Below are 15,470 nucleotides of genomic sequence, written 5' to 3'. Positions count from 1 at the left end.
GCCGCATCAGTTTCGAGACCAATTATGCGACCGCATATCCATTTCGTGGGCCGCACTTTGGTCGCATAATCATCCTTAGACTTTTGCAGAGGGAGGTTCTGCGGCGCATTATGTGACCGTAGAACAGGTCTGTGGGCCGCATAATGGCCGTAGAGTGACGCAGACCAACCCAGCTCCCTAGCCATCTTTCGCGGTCATTTTGCGAACTGCAGAAGCAATATATGTGACTGCAGATCTGGGTCGGGGCTCCCATTTTCTAACTTTTTAAACCCAACCCTATTCCGTTAAAAATATCAAACACCATTTTGAGCGATCTTCTGATATTTCTAGAGTGGGGGAGAGAGTTCTTAGAGAGAGAGGACAACCTTCACACTAATATCCATCAATTCTTGCTAAATCCTTGAAGATTATCAAGAAGGTTCTCATATTGAAGATTAAGTTGCTAATTCCAGAACATCTTAGAGTTTTAAGAGGCTCAATTGAGGTATATATGGCTAAACCCCCTTCTTCTTAGAATCGAAGTTCCTGGTGTTTGTGTAGTTGGTGTAAGTCCCCAAATTGATCATACTAGAATTGACTATCCCCAATGTGTTGTGTTGAATGATATATGTTCAATATTTGTTCTAAATGCTTACCATGTCATCTTTCCCTTTTGAGGATATGCTTAAAAATACAGAATATGTGTTAAGAAAAGTTATGACTTCATGTCAAAAATCGAATAATGGTTGTTTGCCAATTTGTATGAAAAGCCTCTATGTGCTTAGGACTTTCCAAGAGTTTCCCTTATGTGTACAAATGCCTTACATGATAGGCCTTATTGTTGCTGATGATACTGTTATTGAATGTGTAAAAAGGGAAAATTGAATTGTGAAATACAGCCAAGTGCCAAGAACGGCTTAATAAATGAGGCCACCCGTACCAATGTATTAAAAGATGGTAAAGAAATATGAAGTGAGATGATTGATTGAATGGATGATGTCTCAAGTGAGATGGCCTAACCGATCGGGCCGTGATCGGACGCCATGCTGCACACATGGTGGTAACTGTGCTGGAAATGATGATTGAAATTGTGGATATGGTTGATGTCTCAAATGAGATGACCTAGCCGATCGGGTCGAGATCGGACTCCGTGTAAGAACACGGTGGTATTGTGGATTGTGGCATATGGTACTAAAGATTACCCAACCTGATAAGATGGAAAAATTGATTGAGAACTTATGTGATCCTTACTTGATGTTTTCATATTTTTTGAAGCTCTTATTGTACATCATGACTGTTTTCCCCCTTGTATCATTGTTCATTCTATTGAGATGGTATTTTAGCTTTACATACTAGTACTATTCTACAGTACTAACATTCTTTTTTTCGGGGGCGCTATATCTTTAAATGGATGTAGGCGGTTCCATAGCGGACACTGTTGATCGCAGCTAGTGGTGCATCCTCTTCTTAGCAGTCTTGGTGAGCCCCATTTCAATCTGGGGTCATGTATTGTATCTCTTGTTCATATTTTTATCACATTTTGAGGTATAATCGGGGCCTTGTCGTCTGTATTATCATAACTTTCTTTGTATCTTTAGAGGCTCCGTAGCCATTACGTGGGTTGTGTATGGGTGCTAGAAAGGTCAAGATGGATTATGTTGTGTTTTGGACTCTTGTTCCACTAAATCGTAAGGTGTATGTATTTTGAAACCTAACAATGATGTAACTAATGAAATGACTTAGTGATGTATATATGATCTTTTATTGTCTAATTAATGAAAACATGCCTTCTGTTGAACGTAGGTGAGTTGGGTAGAAAGTGTTTAACAGGCTTGCTCAGCCGGGTTCACTCGGTTGAGCGTCGGTCGCGCTCCCCGAGTTTGGGCATGACATGCATTGTAAACCATATTGTCATCTACCATTTCGAATTGAGTGGTCTTTGTTACTACTTCGGCATGTGTGGGCAGCAAAATCTCTCCTTGGGTCATCACACTTGTCAGGTTGAAGCCAGCTAAGAGTTTTGTTGCCGGAATGATGTTCCCGGTCAATTTTGCTTGCTCCAAGACTCTCCATTATATGATGTTGATTGAACTTCCTAGATCAACCAAAACACACTTAATATTAAAATCTAAAACATTGAGAGAAATTACCAACGCGTCATTGCGTGGCAGGAGAACTTCGTAACCGTCCTCCTCTGTGAAGGTGATATTATCTTCCGCGACTTCCCAGAGTCTCTTGTTATGGGCCACCAATATATTCGTTTTCTTCGTTGTTGAAAAGGTTACCCCATTGACTCCGTTCCCATCGAAGATCATGTTGATGGTCATCCGATGTGACCCCTTTACTACCTTCGAAGGCTCTGCATTGTCCCTACTTCGGCCAAAATTGTTTTTGGCTCGGTCACTTGAAAATTCCCTAAGTGGACATTCTTTAACAATGCCGCCACCACTTGCAAAGATGTCGGCAGTCCACAGTTCTATGACAGTGAGTCCCATGGTATTCACACCATAAACAAGGATCCCTCTAGCTAGGATCTGACCGGATTGGCTTCGGGAATCGTGCTTCTTTGATATTTCTCATTTCCGATACCAACTTTACCAGGCTGATGTTGCAGTTGTTATCTGATAACCTGGGATATGTGGAGTATGGGGCCCCTGGTACACTTTTCTCCTGCAACGACCTGTTGTCCTGGCCATGATTGGCTCCTTTATCGGGATCAAACCTATCCGATGTTTAAAACCTTTTGTTGCTACGCCCGTCAGTTCTCTCGTACGGTAAAAAATGACCTTTAGAGGACTGTTGATCCGCATCAAAGTCACTCTTAAACGTGTCTCGACCACGTCCCTTGGTCGATACGAATGACCCAAGTTGATCGTTTTGTATCCTTATTTTTGACTCATAACGGTTATGAATATCCGCCTATGTGGTTGCCTGAAACTCGAGCAAGATCTCTTTTAGTTTTCAAGAGGCATCGGAACTCAGAGGATTTAGAACCTCCGTGAATGTGTCCACTGCCCACTCATCTGGAACCACCGGTAGCAACATCCTTTCTTTCTTGAATCGGATCACAAATTCTCGCGGCAGATCGGATACGCCCTATGAAATTCTGAATATATCTGTCTTTCTGGCCTAAACCTTTCTTGCTCCAGCATAGACTTTAATGAATGAATTTTCAAGCATTTCAGAAAATCAATTGAATGCTCGAGCAAGAGGGAGTACCATGTCATGGCCTCTTTCATGAGGGTTTTACCAAACTTTTTCAACAGAACCGACTCGATCTCATGTTAAGCCAAATCGTTTTCTTTCACTGCAGTGGTATAGGTTGTGATGTGCTCATGCAAATACGAAGTCCCATCATATTTTAGAATGTCCGACATCTTGAATCTCTTCAAAATTAACTCTAGTGATGCGCTCGGCTTAAACAGCAATTGTGTGTACTTTTTTTAATATGTACCTCTAAGCACCGGTGGCGCGCTTGGAATTTGATCCATCCGAGCGTGAAACTCCTTCGCATTCTGATCCATTTGTTCGTTCATTTCTCTTATGAAGCTTATGATCTCGGCTTTGAAAGGATCACTCCCATTGTTACTCCCAGATCCGCTATCGGTCCCTCCGACTTCGTCGAAACCGACTTCGCCCCTTAGGGTGTTGATATCAGTTCTCTGAGCCACTTGATTTGCGAGAACACTAGGAGGAATTTGGCCCCTCTCGTTTGCGTTATTGGAAACATCGGACAATGGTTATTTTAATTCCATCATTACCCGATTCTGCCCTGAGATGTGATCCATGATTGCTCTTTGTTGTCCCTGGGGAGTTTAACCGTCTCTATGGCATGTTCTTCCTCTACATCATCAGGAGTTGGTTCCTGCACATGCCGAGGATACTAACCTTTACGAACCGGGTTAGTCTCGTCCCCTTCGTTGCGGGTTTCATTGATTGAGTCATCTCGCTGGGATAGTTTTTCCCGTTCAATACGTGCTTCAACATTTTGTGTGTAGTTGACGTCATTGGCTGGCATAACTTGTTTTTACTAAGGAAAGAATCATAACTTGTTATTAATAAAGAAATGAACCAAAGTGATTACGCAGCTGCCTATGCCCCATGGTAGGCGTCAAACTGTTTGCTCATAAAACGGTATAGTTAAATTTATTATATGGTTTATAGACAAGCGACCTGATTTGATCCAAAAAAAAAATGATAAGGAAATAAAACTAAAATTAAGAGTTAACGATTGAAATTAAAGAAGATAACAAGCCTGGTTCCGAACTCGATTTTTCCGAGAGCATAACTAAAAATAGTGATAATGCGATGATAAAGCTGTTAAAGTGAGATAAACAAAATAGTAACGTATAGCTTTTGTGTGTAGAATGTTTCGTGTCCTTACAATGGTTGTTAACCCCCGCTATTTATAGCTCTACCTAGGGAAACAAGATCCTAGGACAAGCTCTTCTTTAATGAGATATAATTGATGAATATATAACGACAGGCCTTGAATGCACATATTCTCTGTAACGGCTGCTCATTTAACGCTAGCAAATATTGTCTCATTAAATATTGTCCGATGGCAAATCTTCGAACTTCTACTGTCGGCTATGTCCCCTTCGTAATCCATCCGGTACCGGTCACACGCGACGTATTCAGTATTAGTTGTTTCCCAATTCGTTATTTGCCTATCTCTGGTTCCACGTGTCATTTTACCAGTAGACCACATGTTATCAACCAATTTTACCCCATACATTTACAACTTTAGATCCAATGGACAAAAAAATATCATAAACTATAAAGAAAAAAGGAGCAGGAGTGACTTGTACACAGAAACACTCATAAGTGCACCAAGTATGACTACTGAACACCATCGACTCTTTAAGATGACTAACACAATACTACCGGTGCCAGAGCAAGACTCCATAACTACGTATCTTCTTGTCACATGATGAATCTGAAAAACTAAACACACAATAATCTGTGTAGGTTAAGCTTGTTGCACATGAACATCAAAACAGATGACAGGCTTAATGAGAGATGCCCATATCCAACACAACCTCCAAAATCAGAAGTATAAAAAGGAGGAAACGTCACATGGGGAGGGGGATTGTTGCAATAGTCTGTCTGATATGTTTGCGTTATAATGTAAGAACATATCACTAACTACTAAACAATTCAAAACTGCTCTACAACGGAGGACCTTTATTTTTTCTTTATGGTGATTAATGACACCGAACAGGTACAGATAAAAACATCCTAGTTTTCAACAGCCTATATAATGTTAGTTATATATGCCTCTTCATACACTGATCAAAATGTTCAAAGAATTATTTCAGAAGATGACACTGAATGCCATATAACAGTTCTCCTATCCATGAGCATTAGTGAATCCTTTTGCTTTTAATAAGCTCAGCATTTAAAAGAAAATCCTTTCTACCGAGACATACTCTGCAGAACTATATCTCCAAATTAGAGTTCTGAAGAACCTCACTTACAAGTTGAATATTGAAGTTGTACCCTTCAACAAATCAGTAATAAGCTTGAACAACAATCTGTACCCTCTGATATATCTCCTTTAGCAGCCTATTACTGTTAATGCTACAAAATCCCCTAAGCTCATTCATAGTTCTAGGTATAGGGCAATTCATTATTGCTGCAATCTTCTTGGAATCAGCTAAAGGAGCTTCTACATTGATTATATCGTCAAGTACTCCACCTTTTTTCACCAAATGAGCACTTCTACACAAAAACGCGATAAGACTGCAAGACTGCCAAGGCCTTCTCTAATTTGATGATATCTTGATCTTGGGTCCAACTTAGAGACGAACTGACCCTCCTAAATCATCCAAGAACTCATCTATCGCTATGATAGGAAATTCATTCTTAATTTTGTGCTTATTTAATACACATTCTCCATGCGTCATCTTTCTTATCAACACATCACAATGGGAAAGAATAAGGGCTACTGCTAGGTCTGATCACACATGATTCTAGCATTTCCTGAATTAACTTTTTTTTAAATAACGTCTCATTGCGGTGCTAACAAAGTCCTTTAGTCTTCTTTCATTCAACTCATAGATACATATCATCCTAGTGTTCCTTCCAACAATTCTTGATCCACTTCTTGGATTTGGTAGTACATGCTTGGAGTATACGGAAGAAAGAGAGGTTTTAGGGGCAGAACTACCTCCTCTAACTAGGGATGGCATCTGAACCTTCTGCAGATCAAGGGACTTTTCAACTAGTTGAGCTAACTATATAAGCCTTCATGAGGGTACGAGGTGCCAACAATCACACTTGAAAAGACTTGATAGAAAACAGTTGGTCTGAGTAATCTTCAGACAGCTCCACAGAATTCAAGAGCTCACCGAAATGGTCTAACAAATCTTCCTACCTTTTGTCTTAAACTCATCAAATCTGCCACAGGGTCTTCATACGTTGCAATTCCAAATCCGTGGTACACTGCTCTTGTGTAATCAGTTCAAGTAGGAAGATCACTAGAGAGTCCTGACTTGAGAATCATATGATGTTATTGCAGTGCCCTCCCTTTTAAATGAATTGCAGCTAACTTTCATCACATATCCAAGGGAGTACCGTCAATCCCAAAGAACTGCTCGTAAAAATTCACCCATCAATACACATCTTCACCATTATAGTTCGGAAAATCAATTCGAGAAAACCTGGAATGCACCTGATCATGGGAGTTAGCATTATCTATGGACTGGGTATTCTCCCTGTTAATGGATTCCTCCCCAACAGATTGTGGTCTACGATCTTCGTTCACAGAGAGAAACATCTGACGAACTTTTTTCATAGACTAGCCGTGCTTTTCATCCATAGCTACAATTTGATCCTTCAACTCATCTACTTCACGACACAATTCCCTGTATCTAGTACCTTCCACCATTGCCAAGGATCGCGAGCTCTGATACCAAATGTTATAGACTGAACAAGAGAGCTCAACTCAAAAGACTAGCCTATTAGGTAGGACTTAGGAAACCCTATTTGACCTATAACCCATTACCAATACTCCTTACAATCGATGAGGGACTCAATTGGTTCACAATAAAGAATAGCCATAATAGGAAAATCTAGTGATTAGAACCTCCCAACTCCCTCTGCCCAATCAAGTGGCACTTAGCTTATATGCTTATATCCTTACATTTACTCCTTGTCAAAGTTCAAATAGAGTGGTAGTCAATGTAATGTTACCTCGATAAAGATCATACAAATCACATATGTGAGCTACTTCAAAACCCATAAAACTCCTCGTGTCACACTCAAAAGTCAGCAAGGTAAATCATGTTTGTGCCACTACTTTCATTCGTTGCTTTTACAGTGTATCTATTTAATTCAGCATCTAAGGGTGTTGCCTAATGGTTAATAAAATGAGTGCATACTTTAGAAACCAGGGTTCCATTCCCATCATCACAAACAAAAAATACTAGGCAATTTTTTCCCATCTTTTAAGTCTTGTTGGGCAGAGCTACCCTTGTACCTGTGCTAATGAAAGATAGCAGGTACGCGGCTGAATAGTCGAGATGTGCGCAAGTTGATCCAAATACCACACTTATAAAAAGAGGTATTTTTAATGCAAGATATTTTGTGGGTTTCTGCATAAGGATGATCTTATGAGAAAATGAACTATTTTCCGGTCTCCCTTCTTTTGCTTGGCAGTGGTACACTTTTTTAACCCCTTTCTCTCATTATATGTTTATATAGACACCATTTTGTCAAATTGATTATTTTATACCCCATATAAAAACTGTAGTATTGTTATGCATAAAAAAGCAACTGCAAATGGTAATCTAAAAGGCTTAAGTAGCATTCAGCACTTCTTAGGCTATCAATAATAAATGATAAGCTTATGAGTTATTTAGAGTTAATCTCCATTTCTCTTTCTAAATCTGCTATTTCCAGTTGAACAGCCAACACTTGAGCAAGATTTGACCTCTACTCAACCTAGATAATCAACTATTCCTTGCTACTTTATTGAATCGAGCCTACAAACGTGTGAATCAGCAATTAACAAAAAAGTGAAGATGAGAAGTTCAGGTTCTGCAAGTGACCACCCAAGAAATGTTGTCAGTATAAGATTGACCGTCACTCTACCAAGAAAAATTCTTCATGGATTTCCTTGCCATCAATGAAGTTACTAAATTAGCCTCTGAGCATATTGATCATTAATTGTCATTGTGAGACGAACACTAAGTACCATTGGAATGAGATAATTTCAATTTCGACACATTTAAGGTAAAGATTTTTAAAGAGGAATTCTGCTACTCTTAAAGTGGAGTTCCTGAGCCGAGGGCCTATTGGAAACAACATCTCTATCCTCACAAGGTAGGGGTAAGGTCTGCGTACATACTACCCTCCCCAGACCCCACGGTGTAGGATAATACTGGATATGTTGTTGTTGTTTTTGTTATTGGCTCAAGGGGCAAAGATATCTTTCCTTACCGATCAACTTGCAAGAGAAATCTGGACTGGAACTATTGATGATTCTACGTTAGCTCTAAAATAAGGAGACCACTTACAAGAGCTCATTGGATAAGAAAAGATGATGAATATGCGAATCTGCAGTGACCACTTTTTATAGCAAGGAGCTAACACAGGTAATCCTCAAAGAGGGAAAAATGATTCAAAACACAGAGAGAACAAGTGCAACAAAACTACCATAAATCAACTATCTTTCCCTTTTCAGTTTTATCCAAAACATGAAGGACTTTAAAAAGAATAACAAACATAAAGGGAAACAACAATCATTTCACCACACTAAATTCTACATATAGGAACAACCATATTTATGCAAAGAACATTTACTAAAGAGGGCCATTCACCCAGATTTTTGTTTAAGTACACGTGTACCACACTAAGAAGAATGTTTTCACTTCACAATTATAACTATCAACTACTTATATTCAAACAACTGTAGTATTCACAGTCCCTACGAATCACACTCATGTTCGCCCACCTTAAATGGTATAATCTCATTTAATAGTTGCTCTTATAGAGTTTAAAGGAAAAGTTCATTGATTTAAGTACCTGGGATTGAAGACTAAAAGGATGATATCAGGCTGAACCTTTGGGTAATGGTTACATATCTGCTGAAGAACATGAGACATCTCCTTTGCAGTATTTCCCTCAGTTTTGCATTATTACCTGTGAACTCCATAAGTTGATAAAGAAAATAATATATAGAAAGAGAGAAGGAGACAGGAACGCTGAGCATAAACAAACATAGCAAGAGTTCCCCAGATAAACAAGTTATTCACCCTCATAAGGTAATAGTACACCATCACCAAATACAAGAGCATGATATGCATGAGTTGTGCCGAGATAAGAATATTATCAGGAAATATCAACATAATCATAAGTCATAACCAAATTTGTCGAGATTGAATTAAGAACTAATGGAGCATATTTCTTAAATGACGCCTCAACTGGAAGCAGAGTAACTGTAAATTGTGGCAGTGGTGCAACATCTGAACTGTCAACCAAGAAAATGATGCTGTGTGGCTATAGTAACTACTCTACTAAGAGCCTGCCAATAATCTATTTAGCACTTAAAATAGACATATTGAGTGAACTGACGCAAGACCTGTTTAATAACATTAAACAGGATCACTTTATTGATTAAGTTCCACAGTTAATGCTATAAAATTTTCAAGTTACACAAATTTGACTCCCCATTTAATATTGCATGTCCATTAAAGGTAATATCAAGCTATTCTCCGACTACAAATAAAACTACTAGGTAAAAAAGGTAATATCAACGAAAAAGACTCATCCATACATCTACGTCATCTATGAGCACTAGAAATACTATTTCCTTGAGTACATACTTAGCCACGACAATGATGAATAGAAGTAGTACATGACGAATCGTTCACAAAGCACAACAATGAGATGTTATTATAGAAATCCTATCCTCAGACTGCGGCTTGTCTAACTTCAATCGTTGTACATTCTATCATCAGAAACAATTACAAGAGATACCAAAAACATATTTCTGAGGATTGCCTCGATACAGAACACACTTTTGGAAGGTAAATCCTAGTATACTGGACAGCTGTAATATAGTTCTTAAAAATAAGCTTTTGAAGCAGGAATGTGAGTTTACTGCTAACAAGTCACCACTAGGTATAAAGACAATCAATGCACCTTAACCTTGTTCATTACTGCCACAAAAACTCTAGGCTTGCTTCTTTGACTACCACAATGCATAGTTCCATCGTCAGCAGAGCATCCACCTAACTCGAACTATGCTACGTAGATAGATATAGGAAGTAAAATAACCAAATACCAGTTGCAGATTCATTACATTGTCACTGCATAATTCATCCAAAAATTTAGTATCTTCAACATAGAGAAGGCATCAAGTGAATCCCTAGCACTTCATTAAGAAAAACCTGATTTTCCAGCACGTTGAGAAGATTGGCAAACAATCATGCACTTCACCATGCTAATCATCTGCAGCAGCAGCCAAAGACATTCACCAGTTTATAGAGAGTAGTTGTAGAACTGGCCAAAGCTTTAGGCAAAGAGTCTCTGGATTGTACTTTGTTATTCTTGTAGTGATGTAGTTTCAATGAATTCAAATTTTTGCAGGATATCTTTCCCAGAGAGCAAAGTGTGCAATTGCACGTTTAGACTCGTCTGATTACCACTTTTAGGTTAATTTAACATTTTAACTATTTTGCTTCAATCAATCTGGATTAACCATAAGCCACAGATATAGAATCTTTTGGCATAAAAATGTTGCCTTAAATGAGCACGTTAAATGAATGTTCACCTCAATAATGCACAAACAAAAGTTCAACATTCTGATAAAGCGACGTGGCTTCATGTGATTTTTACTACACCAAATATTAACAGTATAAAGGATTTTTCAGGACTACATTCCACTTCAAGTAGTCACTAATTTGCTATGTGCATTATGGGAACCAAGGCATGAATATAACTAGCAGTGTTGAACACCAAGGACACAACCAGAAACAAAATACAAAATTATAAACTTCAACGAAAGATAAATCCTTCTAAGCTAGTTATAATCCAGTTTTAAGCAAAGAGGATAACCAAATGCGTGTGCACAACTCAATGCAGAGAAGAGTTTGTTAATTTGTTACGTAGTTATGTAACTACTACACTTGTGTGCAAAAGACGCTGCTTCTACATTACTGAAACTGTCTATTCACGTTATCTCAACCCGGTTTTTTCAAGATAATGCACATTTCTCAGGAAAAGAAGAACCCTATTTTTTTTTAATGAAGTACTGCAAATCATACGACATGAGAACGAGAAAAAAAATTACAAGCTACTTCTGAAATCTGCGGGATAGAAATGAACATCAATAAAAAAGATAAGGGCATAAACTCTACTAATGATCTCATAAGTCATTACTACAAATGACATTTCAGTACAGAGTAGAACTGTTTTAAATTCCTATATGGAATTAAAAAGAGAGAAAAATCTAACACTGTGGAAGAAGGGCTCAAAAAGAAAGAAAAAAACACAATTAAACCCGATTCTCTATAGCTTCCCAAGGGGAAGAAAAACAAAAGCACGAGCAATGGAAGAAAAGCACAAGATTCCAAGGATTGCAAAGAAACAAGACACACTTTTGGAAAGTAAATCCTACTATACTGGACAACTGTAACATACTTGAAAATAAGCTTTTTAAGCAGACATGTCAGTTTACTGCTCCCCACTGGGTATAAACACAACGAATGCACCTTAACCTTGCTCAACAGTCCCACAATAATTCTATGTTTTGCTTCTTTGACTAGCAGGACGAACAGTTCCATCTTCACCACAGCATGGAACTAATTGAAACTATGCTAAGTAGATAGCTTTAGAAAGTAAAATAATCAAATATCAATTTTAGATCAATACACAATTCATCCAAAACAATTAGTATCTCCCTGGCATATGGTCAACATAGAGAAGGCATCAAACCTGAGTTTTCAAGCAGCGATTGAGAAGATTGGCAAACAATTACTTGCTTCGCCGTGCTAATCATCTGTAGCAGCAGCCAAAAACATCACCATCTTTCAAAAAGTAGTCACATAAAAGCTTAAGGGAAGAGCCACATTCACCATTTTACAAAGAGTAGTCTCAGAATTGGCCCAAGCTTTAGGCAAAGAATCTCTGGATTATTCTTTCTTATTCTTGTAGTTTTCTCGAATTCAAAATGCGTGCATGATATTTCCCAGAAAGCAAAGAGCGTGATTGCACGTTTAGCTATTGTGCTTTTAATAAGTCTTAGATTAGCCACATGCCCCAATCAATCTAGATTAGCCATATGCCACAGATATATAAATGAGCACCTTGAATGATTGTTCACCTCAACGAAGCACAAACAAACGCTATTCAACATTAAAAAAAGTTGCTAATTTGGTATATGCAATATGCAAACCAAGGTATGAATGTAAAACAAGCTGAACAATACAAGCTCAATAATTAGCAATGCTGAATACCAGGGACACAACCAGAAGTTAAATGAACGTCAACTAAAATAGCAAAAGATAGTGACCAAATGCGTGTTCACTAGTCTAGGCAGAGAAGAGTTCGTTAAAATTTGTTACGTGATAATGCAACTAAAGCACTTGCGTGCAAAAGACGCTGCTTCAACGTTACTGGCACCGTCGATTCACGCTTTGACCCTTTTCTACAGATATGCCCATTACTCGGGAAAAAAAGAACCCTAAATCAATTCATACGAAACAAGAACGAGAACAATAATTTATAAGCATAAGGCATAAACTCCAACCATCTCATAACTACAAATGACATATCAGTACAGTAGAACTGTTGTTTCAAATGCCTACAGGGAATTAAAAGAAAAAAAGAAATCTAACATTGTGGACGAAGAAGAAAAAATTAAAACCCGATTGTCTATAGCTTCCAAAGGGCAAAATACCCAAATTACCCACCAAGATTCAGGAAATTTACAGGACTACCCCTACACAAACAAATCCTCCATTCCTGCTCTTTCACTTCCTTCCCCCTCTCCTCGTGGAGGCCTTCTTCGCTGGCGACTTGACGCTTCTAGCAGGTGTCTTCTTCGCTGGCTCCTTTTTGGCTGGCGCCACCTTAGGTGCTGCTTTCCGACTTGGAGTCGTCCTGGTAGCAGTCCTTGCAACCTTAGCTGGCTTCGTCTCCTTTGCCTTTGGCTTAGTCGCCGCCTTTGCCTTCACAGGAGTAGCTTTAGGCTTAGCAGCGGCAGCTCTGGGCTTAGCAGCAACAGTCGCTTTGGGCTTGGGCTTAGCAGCTGGCTTAGCCTTGGCAGCGGGTTTTGCCTTGGCAGCGGGCTTCGCCTTGGCAGCGGGCTTCGCCTTGGCAGCGGGCTTCGCCTTGGCAGCGGGCTTCGCCTTGGCAGCGGGCTTCGCCTTGGCAGCGGGCTTCGCCTTGGCAGCGGGCTTCGCCTTGGGCTTGGCAGCAGCTTTGGGCTTTGCAGCGGGCTTCGCCTTGGCTCCCTTGGGCTTAGCAGCTACAGCAGTCTTCTTCTTCGCCGGAGCAGCAGCGGCGGCCGGCTTAGAAGCCGCAGCAGCAGAACGAGCCGATGTAAGCTTGTAGGAGCTCTTGACTTTCACCAGCTTACCAGAAGCAACAAACTTCTTCAATTGATTCAGCAACAGCTTTTTGAAATTCGGTGGAAGATTCTTCTGCTTATCCTCAATGAACTTCGTTATAGCGTACTGGCTTGATCCAGTTCTCTCCTTCAATGTCACAATTGCATCGCTAATCATCTGCAGCAACAACAAAAAAAGTTAACTTCAAAGCATAATTCAACCAAATCAAAAACATACATTAACAAAACTGAAAAACGAAAATACATGACAAGCTCCATTATCAATTACCTCAAAGTAAGGAGGATGAACTGAAGCGGTCTTCTTCCTGGGGGCAGCGGGTTTTTTAGCCTTAGGCTCTTTCTTAGATGTTACAGGCTTGGCTGGAGGGTTATTCTCCTCCTCCATGACCGGTTCAGGAGCGGCGGGTTCAACTGCAACCTCGTTTGCTACAACTGGTTCTTCAGTGGAGGCCATTTTCGAAGCAGAGAAATGTGAATCGAGAGAACTAGGGTTAGGGTTTAGCGAAGAATGAAAGGGGGGAAATGGGGAAGAATGGATCTGCTTGTGTGTAGAATCTACTGGGATTACTCTCTTTGATGTGAGTCTATGATGAAAATGAGAAGATTTATATAGTAAGAGTAAAAGGACTTCATATCCGAAAGCTGAAATCTGATTGGTTGATAACCTTTTGACGCGGATTCATGCCTTGCGAAAATTTTAAATTTAAGCCGTCGGATGTAATTTTATCAACGGCTTTGACCTCTAGGAGACTAGGACATGGATTGGGATTCAGAATGGGATGCATTTTCAAGTTGGTGGAGGTGTGCTTCTATGCTCAATTAATCTGGGCATAACTAGAGATATACTTAATGGATTTGAGTGAAATTTTTTTCTACTTGTAGAGAATTTCGTAAACTTTCTTTAGAGTATTTATTTTAAATTTTTGGATGATAAACCTGTGAGATAATTCGTGTGGAACAACAAGGTGTCATTTCAATGATTTTCTTGGAGTGTTTTGTGGTGTTTACTCATTTTAGGGAAAGTTTTTGCATAAAACTCCAGTTTTTTTTTGTGTGATTTGATAGTAGACTAACTGAGGAATCCGTAGAATCAAGAATCACAAAAATCCGACTAAATTTGACCATCGAAATATTGATTCAAATACCATTGAGGATGAACATATTTGTAGTCTTTTAAATTGCAAGCATAAAGCAAATGTGTATATTTTCTTAACAGATCTCATTTAGCTTTTAAGATGTTTGTTCACTCGTGTACTTGTTAATGATTGAATGTAATATAGTGTAAAAGTTAATGTGTTATTTATGAGAATGATACATAAAATTGTTTGTCGTAGTTCTACATGCTACAAATTTTATTGCCCTCTTGTTACCTTACGTGATGCCACACTTGGTTAATACATAAGTTTTTAGTATCATGAAAAAATTCAATGTTGTAATAGAGCATAACATTATGTCAATTTACATGTAGATTATATTCTTTTTATTGTGGTAAGTTCATTATTGCTATTTTATGTAGTATGACAAGTATGCCTTCCAAATCAACTAACACAAATACATTATGTAGAGCCATAATATTATTTGTGTAGTGCATCTTCAAGTATTACTATCTCGTACATTTCAATTTTCTTCGAATTATCACAATTTAAAGTTAGTATCTATTGTTTGAAATGATAAATATTAAGTAACTTTTGCATTTACTTGTGAAATATTGCATAGACTATCTATATAGGTTTTTTAAATGTCATATCAAACTTCTTCTTAACTTTAACTTTATCTTGTATCAGTATTGATTATCTTTATTTGTGTATTGATTATCTTTATTTGTGTATACTGTCAAAGGACTATTTGATCGCTAACAACAACAACAACAACAACAAAAAAATCCAGTTCAATCCCATATGTGGGATTTAGA

General features: G+C 38.6%; 1 protein-coding gene across 1 annotated transcript; it reads right to left on the bottom strand.

Annotated features, from left to right (window-relative positions):
* Positions 1-12,692: 12,692 nt before the first annotated feature.
* Positions 12,693-14,141, bottom strand: LOC104247469 (histone H1-like). Its single transcript, XM_009803493.2, has 2 exons — positions 13,827-14,141; positions 12,693-13,715 (listed from the first exon to the last, which is right to left on the bottom strand). Exons 1-2 carry the CDS (start codon positions 14,010-14,012, stop codon positions 12,960-12,962), a joined length of 942 nt encoding a protein of 313 aa, XP_009801795.2. The 5' UTR covers positions 14,013-14,141; the 3' UTR covers positions 12,693-12,959.
* Positions 14,142-15,470: the final 1,329 nt, after the last annotated feature.

Source organism: Nicotiana sylvestris, chromosome 9 (genome assembly GCF_000393655.2).
Source record: "Nicotiana sylvestris chromosome 9, ASM39365v2, whole genome shotgun sequence".
In the NCBI taxonomy this organism is placed as follows: domain Eukaryota; kingdom Viridiplantae; phylum Streptophyta; class Magnoliopsida; order Solanales; family Solanaceae; genus Nicotiana; species Nicotiana sylvestris.
Note: the sequence above shows the minus strand (reverse complement) of the source record. Positions and strands in the feature narration are given on the sequence as shown.